Raw genomic sequence first — 21,150 nt, 5'->3', positions numbered from 1 at the left:
TTGACTTCCTTCAGGGAAAGCTTGTGATTGGACACAACATGCTCTTGGATGTCATGCACACAGTTCATCAGTTCTACTGCCCTCTGCCTGCGGTAAGTGGCTGGCCGAACCCACTGTGTCCTTCCAACCCCTGCTGGGCTGCCACCTTCTTGGATGCACGTGTTCCCAGAGAAAATTTTGACAGGCTGTGGAAATGGGCTATTTTAAGGGGTCATCACTCACTTGGCCTTTACCATTCAAGGGACACGCTTTGGTTTCCTCGTCTTGATGTCAGTGGCTTACTCATTTCGTGTTGAGTAGGAGTTCCTGGGCCGCAGGTGTAGGGTGCTGGCTGCAGCTGATTTAGATGGGTCAGTGCAGTGGGAGGTGCCAGCTGGGCTGGGTCGGGTCCCAGGGGAGTCCTGACTGCCTCCCCCTGGTTGCTTCCCTTCCCTATTCTGTTGACTGTGGTGGTGGTTTTCCTCTTTCAGCCAGGCCATCTCAGTGCAGCGAAGCACACACCTCTTGGTCTGTCCTCCGGACACTTCGTGTGCTCCCTGGCCGTGCGGCAGATCTCACTGTCCCCTGCTCCTTAGTCATCCTTTCCTCCACTGCTTCACTTTCTGTCCCAATTTTCTGCTGTTGTGCTCTAACCCACTCGTGTTCAGCTATAAACACCAACATCTGTACCCTCCACCATCCTCCTGGGATCCAGGTGTGCGGCTCATGACTTGCAGTTTCTCTGTGGTGGGCGGCCTTCAGACCAGTTGTGCTGGAGAGTACACATGTCTTGAGCAGGATATTTAACATATGTTAGCAGTTTTATTTTTGTTTTTTTGTCCCCAAACCAGTTCTTTCTCCTGATTCCATACTGTCAATGATGCACAGTTTCCAACCCTGTTTCGATTCTCCAATTTTGATTCTTCCTTTTGTCCCTGGATCAGATTAGTTATCAAATCTTGACAGTTTGATCTCTATACTGTCTCTGGTTTCTGGGTTATTCTTGTTTCTGGTCCACGAAGCCTTATTTCTCATCAGGATTGTGGGAAACTGCAGCAGGCTTCCCTGTCCTACTTTGATAATTGTTTTGTCCTTTTATCCAGGGACGGGCACATTTTTTCTGTGAAGACCCACATGGTAACATATCTTAGGCTTTCCAGACTTGTCTGTATTCTTATGTCGCCTCTCAGCTCTTACCACTGTCCTTAAAATATATCAAGTAAAGGTCGTGGATATGTTTTACGAAAAATGACCTACAGGCCATTAGTTTGCCAATCCCTGCTTTTAGCAGCCCTAAGTTTCAATTAATTTTATTTCTGAACTGGAAGGCACCTCCTTCCGAGTCCAGTGCTGTATGTGGGTCTGTAAACTTTCAGGTCCTTCCCCTTTCGTAAGTGACGTCGGCCCATCAGTGTATAGGTCACTCTGCTTTTGCAAAGTCTGAGTGGGCGCAGCTCTGAGTGCAGCTGATTCATGGCTGCCACTGTCTGCAGTCTGTATGTTGTCACCACCCTCTGACCCTTTGGGACTCGAAGGCTTCTGAGCTGTGAATCTCAAGACGAGTGTGATGGGTGTGGATTTGCAGTCTTGAACATGACCTTTTAGGAAGTGTTGGTCTGCAGCTGTGCTGTGTGTTGGCCCTGGAGGTAGCCATGAGTCTACTTTTTTCACGCTCACAAAGCTTTGTAGCGGTGCTAAGAGCTTACAAATAGTCATTATTGCATTTTTGTTTGAGCTCTGAAACCACTTGTCATGCATTGTCCATTAATTTAATGATAACCATTGAAAGGCTGGAGAATAGTTCAGGCTCACTAAATACAGACTGTATTTACGGGCTTGGAAAGCTAATTGGGAATGGCAGTTTCCTGTGAAGCATGAATAATGTTGAAGAGAAGTGTAGTTTACAAAGGGTCAGGAGTGTGACTACTCAGTCTAGCATGGCAATTATGTATGTAAATGGACTCATTCAAAATTAGAGCACTCTCAGTTCTAGACTTCCTGGTCAAAATAAACTTGAGGAAATGAATTGTCTAATTTAGACTCTTGGTTTTAGTGCCCATTTTAGCAATTTTCTGAATAAAGCAGAAGTCATAGGTGTATTGGGAGGTATGTGTTTTAATGGCTGTTTATCTAACATTTCAAAGGTGCAGTAGAGGTTTACTAGAGTTCATAGTCTGTCCAATTCCTGTACAAGCCATTTAATGCAAATGTTCCATGTAGTCTCCCTATTATGATAAGTTTGTGTCATAGAGCACAACTTGGTAGCTGTTACTGCACCTTTTCTGGCCTCCCAAATACGTAGGTTTTTCTATTCTAGACGTAGGTTTTCTATTCTAGAAACCTCTCCCCTGCTATTTCAGCCATAAAATTCTTAATGTGACAATTGTGCTTATGCAAAGATTAGTTATCAAATTATGGGGTTCCCAATCAGTGATGAAATTAGAAAATTTGTTAAATAATTATTAACCAGAAATGGGTTTTGCAGTTTAATTTAAGCATGAGTGAGGCATGACCAGGGAGACACTAAAACCTGAACTTCTGTACGTTTTTTTAAATACTCTGAGTGTATGAAGAAAACTGTAGCAAATCATTCCCTTGTTTTTTAGGACTTAAATGAGTTTAAGGAGATGACAACATGTGTTTTTCCCAGGTAAGCATTCTTGAGAATTTGTCTTTCATCTGAAATAGTCATTGTGACTTACACCATACATAGATATCTTGTTATTTATCATACTCACTAGGTCATAGCAGGACTCCAATGGATACAGGGTAGGGAGAATTTCATATCTCCAGCTTGGTGACAGTGGAGTTTAATAATTCATGATGGGTTTAGTTATCACAGTGAGAGTGAAAGTTTGAGCTGAGAGTAAAAGCGGATAGAAACTCCTTTTTTCTTATCTCACACCTTGTGTGCTCTGAGGAACTGCTGAGGTCGTGCTGGTCTCTATTTGTAGAACGTGCCTTGTGACTGCAGGTGTCCCTTGAGAATGCTCTCCGCAGGCGGCAGAGAGCTGGCTGGAGATGTCCCCCTCCATTCTAAGGCAGTCTGCTTTTGGTTTGTCCAGTTGGAAGTACATGTTAGATCTGTGTCAGATAGATCACGTGCCATGCGTACCTGCAGAGGTGAAGAGGGACAGGCATGGCAGCTGAGCAGCCACTCTTTCGGCGGGGCAGTTGCTGCCCTGGACTCCACGGTGTGCACAATGAATGTGAAAAGAAGTACAGGTTTTCTGTAGTCTCACTCTAATTCTGTTTTCTCTCTTTCTCTGTTGAGCCTTCTCTCTGTTGAAATATTACCTTTAATATTTCCAGTCTCTGAAACAGAATAATGTCATACTGGTCTCTCGAGTATTTCTGGTCTGAACTAATAAGAAACGACAGTAGTGTGAAGCTACTAAAATGCAGATGTGGGCCTTCCATAAGAATTCCTACACACCTGGGCAGCAGTTGATGATAGCCTCTTGGGAGTGCCAAGTGTGCACCCCTACTGGAGCCCTGTGCCAACCTAGGGGGTGCTTGACTTCCTCTTGAGACTGAAGGAGCCCACACTCTGATGGTCCAGGCAGATCTGGAGCTCATGTCCTGGCCGCTCCATGGTGTGGACTCGTCTGAGGCCACTGGACGAAGTCTGGTGATGCGCCTGAGCCCTGAGGATGGTGAGGCAAGGATGGCACTGCCAGGGTCAGGTTGACTCGTATGTTATGTTCCTCTTACCACTACTAAGTACTTAAATGTTTCAGGTATGAAATACATACCAAGCATGTATTTTGTGGAATAAGTACATACTAAGTAGATGTTTTATGTTTTTGAATAAGATATATTTTGAACATTGATAGACGTTTTATTTGCCTTGCTAAAAATTCTTTTTTTTTCAGACTTTTGGATACGAAGTTGATGGCCAGCACGCAACCCTTTAAGGTATTACCTAAATTTGAGGTATCACTGATAAGCTAGTTTTTGACATTTTCTGAATTACTGTAAAGGGCTTTAGAATTCTGGTATATTTAAATGTCATTTCAATATATATATGTATATGTGTATATATATGTGTGTATATATATATATGATTTTTTACTTAATTACACATTCACCTACTTCTTTATTTTCCATTTTTACAAAGAATATTTATATGTATCAGAATTCATACTGAACAGGGAGTTTTGGGTTGCAAAACAGGCTATTTTTTCACTTGTCTGTAAGTCTTTGTCCAGAGTTAAGCAAAAGCGCAAGTGCTATGGATATATTTTCGAATTGAAATTGTAATCAGGGTAATTGCGACTATGGAAGGTGACTTTTATCGAAGTTAGGTAAGTGCCAGAAACGTATTGCTTAACAGTAAAGATCTTTCGTATTTAGCACATCTGTAAAATACCTTCTTTCATTGTGCTTTCCTTTCCATGTAGTGAAAATTATACTTGGCTGCTTCTCTGGCACACTGAATGAGCAGCAACAACTTCTGAGTTTCTTTGAAGAGTGCAAGGGGGCAGCACTAGGAGCTCTCCCTTTTCCTTTCTTCCCTCCTGCTGACAGTGAGTGACTCTCTTAATGTTGCACTGAAATGATGGATTCTCATAACTCTCGGCTTCCTGGTTTGCAGGATATCATTAGCAACACATCCCTTGCAGAATTGGAGAAGCGGTTAAAGGAGACGCCTTTCAGCCCTCCTAAAGTTGGTAAGATTATTACCCGCCCTTGACAACCCGAACACTTAGTGATGCTGGTTGATGTGATTGTGGAAGGAATGGGAGATCTCTGGCAGCACTGGTTCTGGCTAAGTTAGTGTGCTCCTGCCCTGGATGTTCAGTCACTGTTTTCTGAATAAAGATAGTCTCCTAATTATACATTTATCTTATGCTAATGAAGTTGGGTAGGCATTCATTGAGAAGTTGGGTAATTAAAGCTTCAAGGCTTTTATCTCCTAATGCTTGGAATTCTCCCAAAACTTGATGTGTTCCCCCTCCGTTCCTCTCCCCCCAACTGTGGTGCATATTTTAAGCAGCGACAAAAAAGTTGACTATTGCCATGGGTGAAATGAAAATGTATTCACTGTCTCAGAACAACCCAAGAAGTGAGTTAACAAAAGAGAGTCAGGCCTCCCAGGCCTCCTCCTGAGCCAGCTCAGGGAGTGGAAGTGAAGCCGTGAGGCAAACCAGTTGGGGGTGCTTCCCGTGAGGTGGAGGTGTCTGGCTGGCGGCACTGGGTGAGCCTCGCAGGTGCTGCTTCCTCCGTGTCTGACGGCCTGCTCCTGCTCCTGCGGATGCTGTGAGGAGCGGTCCATTACCTGTAGCCTCACATCTAAAGACCTCGATAATAGGAGAAATGGGTTAGAAACTGATCATGAAAGGTATTAAAACAGCCAAGGTTATGGTTACTTGCTTCCCTTTCTGAGTAGTAATGCAGGAAAGAAATTAAGAGGTCAGGGTGGGAGGGATGGGGAAAGAAAATTTAAACCTATCCTGTAACGAATATAGTGACAGTGCTTGATTTGGAAAGTAATGTTTTTTGGTTGGTAGACGAGGAAAGGCTATTACTTGGATGGCTACCATGTTAAAAGCCTTTTTCTAAAAGCAAATATCTAACACTTAGCAGAGACTGAAGAATTTTTATTTAAAAAGGATTGTATTAACATCAAAAAGTTGTAGCCTTTTTCACGTTAATTTAAATTCATGCTTTTGATTCTGTATTAACCTTTTTGACTTACATTTTTAGAATTATTTTAGGAAATGATACTTGAGAGTCATGGTTTTGTCTTGTTACTTCCCTTTGAAATTCTGGTGCCTGCTGGAGCTCAAATTGAGGCAGGTTGCGTCTCTCAGGCTGGTCCTGCCAGCGTCCGTGTCTGTCGGTGTGGCAGGAGGCTGTGCTGCAGAATGGTCTTCGCTGTGGTGGCCCCGATCAAGGGCAGCATGACAGGCGTTCTGAACTATTTGGGGAGGTGGTTGTGCTGGCATCTTAGAATCTTTCAGCTTCTAAGGACAATATACATTTCAGCTGCCAATATTGATCTGCAGCCTTTTGTTTTGGGGGCCAGGTTTTGCTGGAGCATCAGTGGACAGCAGTTACTGAGTAGTTCCTGCTTACTGAGTGCTGGATAAGAGCTTTACTTACAGTGTCTCCTTGGATCCTCACAAAAAGCCTCCTGAGGGAGGTGTGATTATCATCTCTGCATTTTGATAAGTGGAGGCTCACAGGTGAAGTGACTTGCCCAAAATTACGTAACAAGAAAGTGGCAGGGAGAGATTCAGGCCCAGAGGGTGTGACTCCAGGTCCACGATGTCATCTCTGTTGGATCGTCATGTGATTGTTGGGTATGAGGGAGAAATTTCCTTTCCGTGACCTGAGAATGCAGTCAGAAGAGCAGTAGGTAATCATAATTGTATATAGCGCGAAATTGCAAATAATTTGTCCCCAGAGTGGGATGGGGAGGCCCACTGGTGATTCTGTGGTAGCTAAGCGTTATTCTAGATTCCAGACTTTGTTTTCAGTGCCTGCTATCTCATATTTAAGATCATGTATGGAGAGAATTAAAAAATTATCGAAGTTTTTTTCTACTGGTTTAGGATTTTGCTGTATCAACAGTATTGCAATTTGAATTTAGTAAACCAATGTACACTTTCCTAGTTTTCATGCATTATAATGTCTTAAGGAAAACTTTTTCCCCCTTTTCTCTCTTCTTTCTAGAAAGTGCAGAAGGTTTCCCCAGTTATGACACAGCTTCTGAGCAGCTGCATGAGGCGGGCTATGATGCTTACATCACAGGACTCTGCTTCATCTCCATGGCCAACTATCTAGGTACTCGGGATGCACCTGCCACTCAGGTTTCAGTTGGATCCCACCTGTCTCCCTGAGCAGACCAGGCTGTAGTAACATCAGCTGGGGGGCGGGGGTCTGCATCAGCAGTTGTTTCTCATGGTCCTGGGAGCTGAGAAGGCCAAAGTCGAGGCATCTGCGGATCTGGGGTCATTGTGACCCAAGTTGGAAGATGTCTTATCTTCTCATGGTGTCACATCATGGAGAACTGAGAGGGGGAAGCTCTCTTGTCAGAAGGATGCTGATGCTGGGAGAGTAGGCTTCAGCTTAGGAATTTGGGGGTGATTGGGTGATTTGGGGTCTGCTCACTCAGTTGCAAGTGGAAGGATTTTGAGGTACAAGTCCTAGGAGATTAGGGGAGGAAAATAGGCTTTAAGGAGCCACTGGCCCCACAGCTGCTGTGTGCTACAAGACCCCTCAGAGCACCTTTTACCCTCGTTGAGTTGTATTGATTGAAGTTTGGTGTGAATTTTCAGGCTTTTGTCTGTGTGACTGTGTAATACTGCCTCTTTTCTTCTTTAGGTTCTTTTCTCAGCCCTCCAAAAGTTCATGTGTCTGCCAGATCAAAACTTGTAGCACCTTTTTTTAACAAGTAAGTGATCAGAAGGTCTCAGTCCTCAAGTTCTGTCACAGTGGAAGAGATTGGTGTCTGGGGACAACAGTTTGGGATGGTTCAGAGTTGTTTTAGTAGAATATCTCTCCCCTCTATTAACTCAGATTTTTTTTTCCTTAATAGAAAATGACTTTTGGGAAACAATTCATTAAATATGTTGGCTAAAAAACAAACAAAAAAAAAACATAGCTAAAGATAGTGCATCTCTTCCAAGAGTGGTTTTGCCATTTAAACTATTTATGAGGAGTAGGCGCTTAGCCTAGAAGTTGAGATGCCAGGTGCCCTGCAGGTGTGTCAGGCTTCAGCTCGAAGCTGCAGCTCCCAATTTCAGCTTTGTGCCAGTGCAGACCCTGGGAAGCAACAGTGATGGCTCAAAGAATTGTGTTTACCACTCCCATGGGATGCCTCGTTTGTGTTCCTACTGTGGGCCTCAGCCCAAGGCTGGCCCTGCAAGGCTTTGGGGAGTGTTCAGATGTAAATTCCAAGCATTGCAATTCCTACAGAGTGTTTGCTTTGTCTTGCTGTCTCTTCTAGCCCTGGAGTGAATAACTGAATGAGTGAGATCTAAAGGAGACATGCGTGTATACAGATTTTACATGTGAGATTATGATTTCTACCTGCATTGTTCATGATACTGTTTCTGAAAAGATGACCTCTGTTTGCTTATCATTCATTAGTTGAATTGATCCAAAGAAGTAACATATTGCTCCTGTGTCTTCATTGTTTTAAGTTGTCAGTGTGAGTTAGGGAGAAGTCTAAATTAAGAGAATTTTTTAAGGAGTCTCAAGGTTGTTATTTCAAGGCTTGTTAGGCAAAGTGAGAATTGGCTAGGACTCAAACCAGCACTTATATGGGGATGTTGGTATGGCAGTCAGCAGTTTAACTCACTGTGCTACAACATTTGGCCTCTCAAAGTGTCTTTTAATACATGTGCAATGTGGTGTACGTTGGAAATTAAGTCAAATTATTCTGCATGCAAAATTTGTTATATTAACCACTAGTTCCTTTCTGTCTGTTTTCTTTGGGGTAATAAAGATTTTCTTAGTTCTTAACTCTTGCTTTGGGAGCAGTTATTATCCTTGTAATTTTTTTAAAATTTTTGTAAATTCTTTAGAAAGGGGACTTTTGCTATAGACCATGGAATCAGTAACCATGGTAACAGTAGATATGGTTCAATTCATGACTGCTGTTTACATTTTTATGTACATGATACTAAATTCATTGTTCCAGAGTGTTTTCCAAATGAGAGGTATTGCTTATTTCTAAATATCTAAAACTGCAATCCTGCTTCTCAAGGTCAAGTCCTTATAAGACGAGGTCATTAGATGTGAACTGGATTAGAGGCTTCATCCATGTGTGAACAATATTTTAAGCAATCAAAGTAAACAGCTTAGCTGCAGGACAAGCTTTGTGACCCAGCAGGGTAAGCCAGCACACCTGCCTTGCTGGCATCCTGTATGAGTACTGACTTGAGTCCTGGTTGCCCCATATCTGATCCAACTCCCTACTGATGTGCCTTGGAAGGCAACATAAGATAGCCCAAATTCTGGGGCCCTTGCCACCCACATGTGAGACCCGGATGAAGTTCCAGACTCCAGGCCACTGTGGCCATTTAGGAACTGAACCAACAGAGGGGTCCCGGTCTCTCTCCCTCTCTCTCTCTCTCTCTCTCTCTCTCTCTCTCTCTCTCTTTCTCTCTTTCTCTTTTACTTTGCCTTTGAAATAAAAATAAACTTTAAAACTTGGCTTAGCTGCTAAGGCATTCTCTGTTTCCAGATCAATCTAATAACACCTAAACTGTGTCTTGAAAGCGTTGGGCAGTAAATGCTTTATTTTGAGTTGGAACATCTGTCCATTCAGAATTTTTTTTCTTAAAAGTTAAATACATCCCAGAAGGAGTTGAATAGAAGGTAAGAGTCAGGAATGCCGTTATGATACTGCAGTAAAATTACCTGCCTGATTTGAGTTTTTGATCTACATTCTCCCCACCTGTATAAAGAAGAGTATTTTCTTCATCTTTGAAGCGGAAAAATAACATCAGAATTTGAGGTGCAAATGGTTTCATTAGTCTGTATTAGAATAACTGTGTCAACTACAGTCACCTATTCTTAATCCTTTTATTGTTACTTATTTATTTGTTTCCTACCCTTAGAGATAAGGGTGGGGATGCTACTGCAGTGCCCGGGGATTTGGTCAGTGGGAGCCTAAAACCAAGAACCCGTCACAGATCTCTGCTGTGAGCCACCCTCACTGCCTCCCAGGGTCTGCAGCATTGTGGTGAGGAGCTAGCGCCTGGACTCAAACCCTGGCACCCCAGTGTGCACGTGGGCATCGCAGCTACTGGACAAAACAACCGCTTTGCCCTCTTCATCCGTTTAGAGAGTAGAACGGCAGTTGCTTCTGTTGGCATCACTTTGTTCATTGACGCTGACCTTGGTCTTCTTTGTGGGTATGATTTATGACATTAAATGCAAGGTTATAAAAAAAAAAAGTTACCTGAAGCTCATGATTTTAGAAAAAATGTAAATTTTTCTGATGGTTACTTTTATTTTGACACCAGACTCTTTCTCAGAGTGAAATTTACCAAATATGTGTCGTCCTGACACAAATTCAGGGAAACATGAAACTACCCACACATGCCAATAATTTTTTGTTCTGTCCTCTTTAGAATTTTGCTGAAGATGTCAAACCTTGAGGGAAAATAAGCTCTCTTTTTTGTGTGTGTATTATTTCAAATTAGCGTTTAGCAGCATCGCTTTCTCTTTTTGGGGAAGTTCTGTCGAATCAGGTATTGAGAAAATCCTGAGACGGCTCGTGTGTGGATAGCATGCTGACTGTGTTTTCCTGCGAGAACTCCACGTGGCCTGGGCCCTCCTCTGGCTTTGTTAGGATGCAGGTCAAAGTTCCGAGAGAGCTGGCTCTGGGAATGAGGACCAGGTCCCAGCGCACGGCGGGTCGTGTGAAATGTGCTCGGGGTCTGTGCTGAGGCTCTCTGCTCAGGAAATGATTTATCTCCTTTTTTTTTTTTTTAAATATTTTATTTATTTTGTTACAAAGTCAGATATATAGAGAGGAGGAGAGACAGAGAGGAAGATCTTCCGTCCGATGATTCACTCCCCGAGTGAGCCACCACGGCCGGTGTTGCGCCGATCCGAAGCCGGGAACCAGGAACCTCTTCCAGGTCTCCCACACAGGTGCAGGGTCCCAAGGTTTTGGGCCATCCTTGACTGCTTTCCCAGGCCACAGGCAGGGAACTGGATGGGAAGTGGAGCTGCCGGGATTAGAACTGGCGTCCATATGGGATCCCGGGGCGTTCAAGGCGAGGACTTTAGCCGCTAGGCCACGCCGCCGGGCCCGGGGATTTATCTCCTTTTATAACGTTAGTTTTAATCAGTGCATGGAAAACCAGCCTTTGAAAGAGTCTTTGATCAAATCCTTTTAGGCTGGAGAGAGCCAAAAATACTCTTGCTGCTGCTTGGGGTAGTACCACAGAAAGCACAGGGCCGACTCCTGCCCCAGGCTTTACTGAGCGTCACCTGCCCCTGCAGGGCACCTTGAACTCTTGTCGATTACTTTTCATGAAGAGTTCTCGGCAAAGTTCTTTCCTGTCTACCTCAGTTCTTAGAGGAAACAAATGAGCAAGTCTCTTACTTGGCTGTCCTCGGAAGGAATGCAAAAGCAGAGCACAGTTGTTACTGTTGCTTACAGCACAGTGAACTTCAAGAAAATGAGTCGGTTGTTTTCTGGTGTTTGGATCCAGTGGTACAAAGGCAGAGTGCGTGGCACGTGCTTAGCTGATTGCCTGTGCGTGGCAGTCTCTGTTGGCAGGAGCCAAGAGGCATGAGAATATGATGCCAGTAAAATCTTTTTTTATACAGTGGTAGCTTAGTTAATCTTCCCAAGAAAACATTTCATGATTGTCCTTGTATTGTAATTTAAGAGGTCTTGCTGCAAAGTGCGGTTGTGAAAGATAAGCAAATATTTGCCCTGTAGGTTAGTTGCACTCGTGCAGTGGAGCCACCTGCTGCTGGGCACACTGTGTAAGGCATGAGGCAGAAGAGAGACACAGGCGGGCTCCTCCGTGTGCTGCCTGTGCCATCCTCATCCGTATCCCCAGAAGCCCCTGGTGATGCCAGGACCATGGGAGAGAGGGGAGGGCCCGATGAACAGCAGCTGTGGCTTAGGAGCCTTCCTCTCCCAAGAACTTGGTAGTAGTTCTTTCTTTGTTCAGGAATGGTGCTTGGATGAAGGAGTAACACACAGCTTTTAGTATATGGTGAGTGTCCTGTGCCCTCTAGCTTCTGCCAGACATGGGTCTTGAACCTGGAGGATATTGGGTATGACTCCGTCCATTGAGTAGGCACGCACTGTAGTCCTGCTGTGAAGTTATTCTGTCATCATAAAGAGCAGGGGAAATAAACCTTTTAATGGAAAAGGAGTCCTATTCTCACTCTGGTGGGTCGTGCCAGTCTTGGAGTGGGATGCCCTGGAGGAGCAATGCCAACACTGTCAGCTTGAGCAGTCTCCCGGGCCCCAGAAGGTGGGAAGCCAGGGCTTCCCTAGCCCGCACAAAAGGCAGTTTATTCTCACATACCTAGACCAAAACCCCTTATTTTGTTTGCCTATCAAGTTCTTTTCATTTGAGGTCCCCCACGTTGACAGACGTAAAGAGAGTCTCCAAGAATTGGTTTGGTTACACTGGTTTCCATACAGGTAAGGTGAGGCCAGGTTAAGGTGTACTCAAGCCTTTAGTCTGGATTTTAAAGCCTACTAGTATCTGTTTCTTCAGAGAGTGCTTGCCTCATGGTGATTGCTGCCTTATCTAATTTCTAACTTGTGATCTTTCTTCTTCCCCCACCCCTTCTTTTTTTGAGGGAGACAGGTTTCACCTGCTGGTTCACATCCCAAATGCCCGCAACAGCCAGGGTTGGGTTTGAGCCAGCCAGAGCTGATGCCAAGAGCTTAGAACTCAATCCAGGTCTCATGGGTAGCAGAGACCCAGTCAGCTGAGCCGTCACTCCTGCTCCCCGGGATCTGCATTAGCAGGGAGCTGAAATCCAGAGAACTGAGGATTGAACCTGGCACTGATATAGGAAGCTGGTCACTTAACTCCTAGGCTTAGCATTTATTCCTAACTTGAGATATTAATTCTCGTAAAAGTGACAGACCACTTCTATGGCCTCATCAAAAAAAACCTAGATACCGTAGGAGTTGTTGTTGGGCCGAGATGTTTTTGTCTTGTATCCACTTTGGTTACTTTGATTTTTAATTTATTTCGAAAGCAGGAAGATAGAAAGATACAGAGAAAGTACCCATCTGCTAGTGTACGCCTCAGATACCTGCAAGAGCCAGGCAATCATTCTGGGTCTCCCGTGTGGGTGTCAGGGACCCAACTACCTGAGTCGTCACTGCTGCCTCCTAGGTACACAGGAGCAGGAAGCTGGGATCCAGAATGGACCCAGACCTGGACGTTCCAGTAGGAATGTGGCTGTCCCAAGCAGGGTCTTAACCAGCACACCAAAGGCCTACCCATCTCTGGTTACTTTAAACTACATATCTCTCTGGCTTAATAAATTGTTTACTATGATGATAAAAACTTTGTTAAGGTAAAATTCAGTCATTCAGCTCCAGAGTGTGTATTTAAACAGCTTTCTGACTCTTTAGGACTGGATAAACATTATGTGGCCTCTGTAACCCACTACCCTAGGCCTTGTGGCTTACGGCAGTGGAGGCCAGAGTTCCAAGTGAAATTAGCAGCAGAGTCAGACTGCCTCAGAGGCTCTGCTGTAAAATCTGGGCCTTGCTTTTTCTGTCTTCTGGGTGCAGATAGAAGCTGGGGTTCCTTGGCATTCCTTGACTTGGGACTGCATCATTTTAGTCTCTGCATCTCTCTTAGAAGGACACTTTTGATAGCATTAAAGATCCCATATGCATAATCCATGAGAATCTTCTCATCTTAGTCATTGCTGACACCTAGGAAGTCTTCTCCAGCTAGGGCGACAGCCACAGGCTGTAGGGAGTAGAACATGGACAGGTGTTTCTGGAGGTCAACACTCGGCCCCCTGTAAGTATGGGGGTGTTAGTGAAGTTGGCATTCTCAGATATCCCTAGCCTGACATGGGACTGACCAGGAGCAAGTGGGCAGTAATTATTTCCAAGGCTAGTTAGTATGTAATTCATATGGTTCGAGAGTTACCAGTGGCTGCTGAGAAATGTGGACTCTCTACCGAATAGTTGATCCTTTTAGACAGAGCATGTCACCTGTGCTGTGATTTTTTAAAAAGATTTGTTTATTTAAAAAGCAGAGTGGCAGGAGGAGATGGACAGAAAGGCAGAGTTACTGATAGAGAGAGGGCCAGAGCAAGAATCTTCATTCTGCCTGTTTCACTTTCCAGTGGTCATAGTAGCTAAAGCCAGGACCCTGGGACTCCATCTCAGTCTACCAGGATCTTAGCGAGTAAGAGGGTCCCAGGAACTTGGGTCATCTTCTGCTTTCCCAGGCACATCATCAGGGAGCTGAATCAGAAGTGGAAGGGTGTTGCAGGCTGTCGCTTAATGCACTGCGCCACAATACTAGCCTTCTGTGTGTCTGTGTAAGACATACTGTTGCTATCTTTGAAGGGTTTCTTTTTCACTCAGAGTTTGGAATGAACAGTGGTTCTGAAAGGTGTTGGCTTGGATGTCGGGTTGCGGGAGGGGACCTAGTTTCTACTGCCATTTTCCAGTCTGTTGTTTTACAGACCTTGTCGATGATGATTTTGTATGATGCTCAGTTGAACATTTTTATTGGATATAATTAGATATGGCTCATATGATGGGGACTGTTCCCAATGAGCAGCTGGCTTGCTTTCTTTTTTTAAGGTTTGTATCTGTTTAAGAAATGGTAGGAGTTGGCTTGAGGACAAATGTCAGGTAATGCTCCATTTGTCAAACCAGCAAGCAGCTGGATTTAAAATTGTGTATCCCCCCCGCCATGTGAGTGAGATTAAAGTAACAGATGCGCCAGTAAGTCACTTCCAGCCTGTTGTTCCCGTCCTTTTCCACAGGAGTTTCAGCAAGCAACATGAATGAGCTGGTATTGTGAGTGATACATGTATGCTTTCTACCCTGAGTGAGAAAATTCGTTTCAGAAAGGACATAAAAACGTGATGATGAGCTGGTGTGTGCAGGACCCAAGGGAAGTGCTTCTTAACCTTCGCTGCTGCTCCAAGACCATTGCAGTAGCTAGAACTGGAGCCAGCATAGATTTCAGTCTCCCATTGCAGTGCTTGGGGTGAACCGCAAATTTCTTCATTGCTTAGAAAGTGTCGAGATTAGATTTTACTCAACATTTCTGTGTCCTCGTCTTCTGTGGTATGTGAATTTTTTATTTCCATTTTTGCTTGGCAATGGTTTTTTTTTTTTTTTGAGATAAAGTAGTACAGTTTTGATAGAAGTAGGAAGTATATGAACAAATGCAAATTTGTACTGAAAGTGAAATGTTGAAATTTTTTTTTTTAGTTTATTTTTTATTTGAAAGAGCACAGGAGAGAAAAAGAGAGAGAAATAACAACCCACTGTCTTACTCCCCCAAATGTTCATGACAGCCATGACTCGGCCAGGCTGAAGCCAGGAGTCAGGAACTCCATCTGAGTCTCCCCCATGGTTGGTGGGATCCCCATTACTGCCTCCCAGGATGCACACTAGCAGGAAGCCAGAGGACATGGACTCTATCAGGTGTCCCAAGGGGCAGCTTAACCCAGTGTGCCATACATCAGCCTAGAGATGCTGCTTTTAGGAGGAAGACTGTGAAGAAGTTGGAGGCCTGAGACTTTTTCTTTTTGCTCGGGAGAAACACCTAGTGTACAAAAGTACTGTTTTTAATTGAGACCTGTTAGGACGCGGAGTCACGAAGATCATTCGAGCATGACTTTACAGGGACAGACCCGACGCTCCATAAGGTTAACACCTACTTACGTGAGCAGCCCTGAGATCTGTCTCCACTCTGAGCTGAGCTGATCTACTTCCTGCTTTTCCTGCTGTAGCCTGGCCTAGGTAGTTGACACAGCTGGGAATCCCAGTGGCCAGAGAACAGCCCAGTTTGCACTGCAAACATGCCAGGGTTGTCTCTTTGAACTATGATCCTGTGGCTCGCTTCATTGTTTGTTGTTTCCATTGCCTTGAAAATCCACTGGGCCATAGTTCTTCCTCACACAGCAACCTCATTTCTTGTGTCTGGGCTGCACATCATTGCAGAGAGCTATCATTTAATCAGTCCTTAGAGCATTAAAGAAAAAAAAAAAACACTTTAGGGAATTTCACTTGTATCCTGAGCTCCTATGCATGGGAGGTTTGGGCTTGTTCCTAAGCCCTCCTGTTAGGACTCTAGCACTGAACATGATTTCATATGGATGCTTTAGAAACATCCAGATGGGAGAGTTTATTTGTAGTGGGCCACTGGCAGGACCTGCCCCACAGGCAAGGCGAGCCCTGCACTTGGAAAGTCCTGTTTCCTCATTCCTTGTGCAACAGGACCCCTACTTTTTTATTAAAAATTATTTATTTTTTATTTTTAGTGGAAAGTGAGATATACAAAGAGTAGGAGAGACAGAGAGGAAGACCTTCCATCCACTGATTCACTCCCCAAGTGGCCGCAATGGCCGGAGCTGAGCCAATCCAAAGCCAGGAGCCGGAAGCCTTCTCCGAGTCTCTCATGTAGGTGCAGGGTCCCAAGGCTTTGGGCCGTCCTCGACTGCTTTCCCAGGCCACAGGCAGGGAGCTGGATGGGAAGCAAGGCTGCCAGGACATGAACCATTGCCATATGGGATCCCAGTGTGTATGAGACAAGGACTTTAGCCACTAGGCTACCATACCCGGCCCAGGACCCCGCTTTTTGCTTGTGCTCCAGACATCAGAAGATTGAAGGGAGCTGCATGAGCAATGACAAGTGTTGCTGTTTTAAAAGCTTTATTTATTTCTACGTGCAAGACAGATTTATAGAAAGAGAAGAGACATAGAGCTCTCCTGTCCATTGATTCACTCCACAAGTGGCCACACGACCAGACCTGGGCTGGTCCAAAGTCCTGGGCTTGGAAGCTGGAGCTTCATCTGGGTCTCAGATGTGGGCAGGGGCCCAAAACCTTTGGTCATCCTTCACTGCTTTCCCAGGCACATGAGTAGGGAACTGGAACAGAAGTTCAGCAGCCGCGATTTGAGTCAGTGCCCCATGAGATGCTGGCATCACAGTGAGAGGCTTAACTTACTACGCTACAGCACCTACCCCCAGTTGTTATTTGTACTTTGTACTGGATAAAAAAAAAATTTACAACAAGAATTCTTCTTGTAATTCTTCAGTTAAAAAAAAAAGGTTAGTGTATTCTCCCTATTAGTTTGCTTCCCGTTTGCATTTCATTCACTTCGGCAGTGCTTATCTACTGATTGATGGAATGCTTATAAGAACATGCAGTAAAGGAATTTTCCGGAGACTTCAAGAGAATGGTCAGCACCACATGCCTGGCCTCTGCTGGTCTGTTGGGTGGGTCCGCCATGGTTTCTGCCCAGCCTTCCCTGGGTAGCTGAGCTGGGGTCGGAGTGCAGTGGCTGTGCAGCATGGTTTCTCCAGCCTGGACAGACTGGCCAAGTGACCAGGAGTGCACCTCTCTGAGCCCCACTGTATTGCGCCAGCATTACTTATGGTATAGCCAAGCATGCTGCTACAAGAGAGAAATGGAACATTGAGTCAACTCTGTGAACTCTTGTGAAGATTTGATAGTGCCAAATGTTAAGGCACGGAATCTTTTCCGTTTCCAGAGGTTGAGCCTCCATGAGGAAGCTTGCTGAGTTACCTGGCAGTCCTCCCGACGTGTGTTTCCAGGTGTCGTGTCTGCCCTTTGATCTTCCAAGTAGATCTGCATGGGTTGGGTTCACACTGGCATTGTTTTGCAATCCTTTCTGTATCACGGGACAGCCAGAGCGTGGTACAGATAAGCCGAAGTCCAAGGCAAGCTACTGTGTCATCCGAGAATTAACCCCTGACCTGCCTGCACTTCTCCGAGCAGTCTTGTATGTTTTGTGGTCAGTACACTCTCTCGCTGAAGCTCTTTGGCAAGGCTGGAGAATGTCAACAAGGTTCGAAGTGTCTGGTTCTTTGTGTTGTGGCTGTTAACCTCCCTCAAGTGCTGGCCAGTCTGGTGCTGCATGAGTGGCCAGTGCACAGAAGAGACAAGTTTGACTTCGCTGATGAGTAGCCAAGAAAATATTTTGAGAAATCTGGGTTTTTTTGGTTGGTTGGTTGGCTTATGTTTTTTCTTTTTTGCTACTTAAAAATGGGACAGCAGCTGTCAGCAGTAAATCCAAATGTTTTAGTGAAGCTAGTTGCTTGCCACATCTTGAACCTTGACTTCAGAGAGTGGTGGAAGCCTTCTGTTAGTGCTTCTTGGATTTTGAGGTAGTCCTGTGTGTTCTAATATTTTTTTCTAAGATTATTTAAACAAATCATTAAGAGTAATAATACCTCTTCAAGAAGTCATTATTATCATCTGACTTTTTATTATAATCACAGGTCACTACTCTGCATCTTTTATGGTGATTGACAACATCACCTGGAAGCTGTCTGTCTCCCTGGGAGCCCCGGGGAGTCTCAGTCCCAGGGGACTGACTTACTAGGTCTGGGTTAGGACCTGTCACGTGCGTCTTTCTCAAGTCCCCGGGTGTGGCTGTTGGGAGCCATGGTTCGTAACAGGCCCCCGAGTTGGTGCTCCTGCTCTGCTTTCTCCTGGTGCTGAAGCTCCTCACTGACTGAAGAGCCCTCCGAGGCAGTGTCCTCTGCAGGTGCCCGGGGCTCAGGTCTGAAGGCTGGCTTTCTGTGAGTGCCCTGCAGCCTGTGGCTAGCAGAGATGCAGTGTCTCCTTGGACATAAAGGCAGTGTTGCAGCCCCTGCCCTAGCGTGTAACCTGTGCCTGTGCATTGCCAAGAAGCTGCACTGAAGTTAGCCAGTTGGAGTGTGCTGAGCAAGAGACAGACTGTCTGCTGTGTCTTACGCTTCAGGCTCTCCAGTCCTGTTTGAAAGCCAGGAGAAGAAGTACTGCCGTTAGTTTACTCTTAGAATGTTAAAAAAAAAAAAAAAAAAAAAAAAAAAACGACCACCACCGGAGTTAGGGCAAAACTGATTTTTTGACATCTAATGTGAACTTTTTCACATCAATGTGAACTTGAGTTACTGGCATAGAATTGTAAAGTTGGCCAGTGGATCAAATGGGGCTTTTGTCTTAGTTGTTGATTGAGTTAATGTCAATCCTTTAAGGAACAGAGGGAAAATAATATTTTATCAGAAAGATTTTTTTTAAGGAATGAAGCAAGACTGCTGCCCATAGATTTGAGTACTTTTATCATTATATAACCGCCTCAAATCTTCGCTAAGATAGAGATACTGCTTCGTGCAAGTGTTGGTCCAAGTGTCCTTTTGATATCTGCAGATGAAAGGCCTTCTGGGAGAGCTTGTTCCTCAGTGCAGTTCACAGCGAAAGAACACGCTTTCATGGAGCTCTTGGCATTTTTTGCTTGTCTAGTGGTTTTCCTGCCTGAGTTAAGATGAAAACTGTCAGCGTAGATGATGCATGTGTAAAGAGCCTTATCAGATCGTCCCGGGGAGCCGGTGCAGGGCCTTTGACAGGCAGCGTGGAGGAAGTGGACGTGCGCAGCAACAACATTTTAATTTCACTTCAGAAGGGCAGCAGGGACGTTAGAGCAGTGGCTCACAAAGCAGCGGGCAGCCACTGGGAAAGTTTACTTTGGTTCCGTTCGGCAGAGCCTCGGCTTCGGTTTTAGAGCTGGCTTCACCACGGCGTGGCTGTCAGTCATCATGTGCTTCCGGGTTTGGGGAGACTCAGTTCTCTCCGAGCCTAGACACAAAGGTTGGAGGCATAGGGAAAGACAGACTATTACTGATTAATTGGAATAGAGTTTCTATTTCAAGTTTTGAGAGTGCAAACAAGAAAGTATAGGATTAACTGAATTTTTTAGATACCTTTTGATTTTTAGCTGATAATGGATTTTTTAAATCAAAGATAGTATTAAAATTCAGATTAAATATTAGAAAACAGCTATCCTGTATTTTGCTTCATAGAGATAGATTTCAAACAGATCTTTAAAAAATGTTTCTATGGGGGTCCAGCATGATAACCTAGTAGCTAAATCCTCTCTTGCATGCAGCAGAATCCCATGTGGGCACAGTTCTAATCCCAGTGGCCCCGCTTCCCATCCAACTCCCTGCTTGTGACCTGGGAAAGCAGTGGAGGACAGCCCAAAGCCCTGGGACCCTGCACCTTTGTGGGAGACCTGGAAGAAGCTCTTGGCTCCTGGTTTCTGGTTCCTGACTTCGAATCAACTCAGCTCTGGCTATTGTGACCACTTGGGGAGTGAACCAGGGGGTGGAGGATATTTCTTTCTCCCTCTCTCTGTCTCTCTCTCTCTCCCCTTCTCTCTGTAAATCTGTTTTTCCAATAAAAAATAAATCAATTGTTTTTTTAAAAAATGTTTCCTTGGAGAAACTTTCCATTTTTTTCATCCGCTTGTATTCATGGAACAGTAGGATTTTGAACTCGTTCTTGAGGTGTTATCACGTAAGAAGTAAAACAAATTTTTGAAAGAAATGGAGTAGTTGCAGCTTTGCATTTGTGGCTTTACATTCTATTCCTCTCCCACACAGCCAGGTGAGACAGTGCACAGGACACTCAAGATTAACTCAAATGGTACTATCAGTTGGCTTTTTCTTTGTTTTTTTTTTAAGGATGTATTAATTTTTATTGCAAAGTCATATACACAGAGGAGGAGAGACAGAGAGAAAGATCTTTCGTCCAATGATTCACTCTCCAGGTGACAGCAACGACGGGTGCTGCACCTATCTTAAGCCAGGAGCCAAGAACCTCCTCCAGGTCTCCCATACAGGTAAAGGGTCCCAAGGTTTTGGATCATCCTTAACTGCCTTCCCAGGCCACAGGCAGGGAGCTGGATGGGAAGTGAAGCTGCCGGGATTAGAACCGGCGCCCATATGGGATCCCGGTGCATTCAAGGCGAGTACTTTAGCCGCTAGGCCATCGCGCTGGGCCCTCACTCTGATTTTAGTGTGTATGTCTTAACTCTCTATAATGATGTGGGCTTTTGAAACCATCCCTTACTTCAGACTGTACAGGTCACCCCAGTTGATTAGCATCGATCCAGTTTCTTTGAGTTACATCAAAAACAACAACAATTAAAAAACCCTAAGTGTTCATTTTCAGCTCACCAGCGCCCATCATAAGGTTCCCTTTATAATTTGTAGGAAGACTTATTCGTGAGTTAGCAAGTTGGTTTTTTTTTTTTTGTTTCCTTGGACTACCCAACAAGGCAACAGGATTTTCCTTCAACTCTGATTACTAATTTCAGCCATTTAGGTGATATTTAGTGAACAGCTAAGTGCCAGGAATAGCTGTAGATTTAGTGAATATTCCAGGTTTTTTTTCCCCTGGTTGTAATAAATGTTTCCTATTTGTAATAAACATCACAAAAGTGGATTTTAAGTGTTTTGTAATTTATTTTAGAGGTGGGAGTTTGGTGCCATGGTTAAGAAACCAATTGAGATGTCTAAATAGAATACAGAGAGACAGATCTTCCATCCACTGTTTCACTCCCCATGTAACCAAAATGGAACTTGGACAAGACCAGTCAGGACCCAGGAACTTCTTCCAGATCTTCCACGTAGGCTCAGGGGGCCAAGTCAGGCCATCCTCTAC

At 44.6% G+C, this 21,150-nt stretch overlaps 1 protein-coding gene and 1 pseudogene across 4 annotated transcripts in view; one reads left to right on the top strand and one right to left on the bottom strand.

The window, feature by feature from the left end:
• The window catches only part of PARN (poly(A)-specific ribonuclease), a 124,919-nt gene that overhangs the window by 19,964 nt on the left and 83,805 nt on the right, over positions 1–21,150 (top strand). For all 4 annotated transcript variants that reach the window (XM_058680271.1, XM_058680272.1, XM_058680273.1 and 1 more), the window contains exons 13-18: positions 15–92; positions 2,586–2,629; positions 3,855–3,897; positions 4,577–4,652; positions 6,661–6,771; positions 7,312–7,381. In XM_058680271.1, coding sequence (XP_058536254.1) covers positions 15–92; positions 2,586–2,629; positions 3,855–3,897; positions 4,577–4,652; positions 6,661–6,771; positions 7,312–7,381 — 422 coding nt within the window. The remainder of the gene's footprint in view (positions 1–14; positions 93–2,585; positions 2,630–3,854; positions 3,898–4,576; positions 4,653–6,660; positions 6,772–7,311; positions 7,382–21,150) is intronic.
• Positions 4,096–4,213, bottom strand: LOC118757833 (small nucleolar RNA SNORA40; annotated as a pseudogene).

Source organism: Ochotona princeps, chromosome 24 (assembly GCF_030435755.1).
Source record: "Ochotona princeps isolate mOchPri1 chromosome 24, mOchPri1.hap1, whole genome shotgun sequence".
In the NCBI taxonomy this organism is placed as follows: Eukaryota; Metazoa; Chordata; class Mammalia; order Lagomorpha; family Ochotonidae; genus Ochotona; species Ochotona princeps.
The sequence above is the reverse complement of the archived record's forward strand: the minus strand, read 5'-3'. Positions and strand labels throughout refer to the sequence as shown.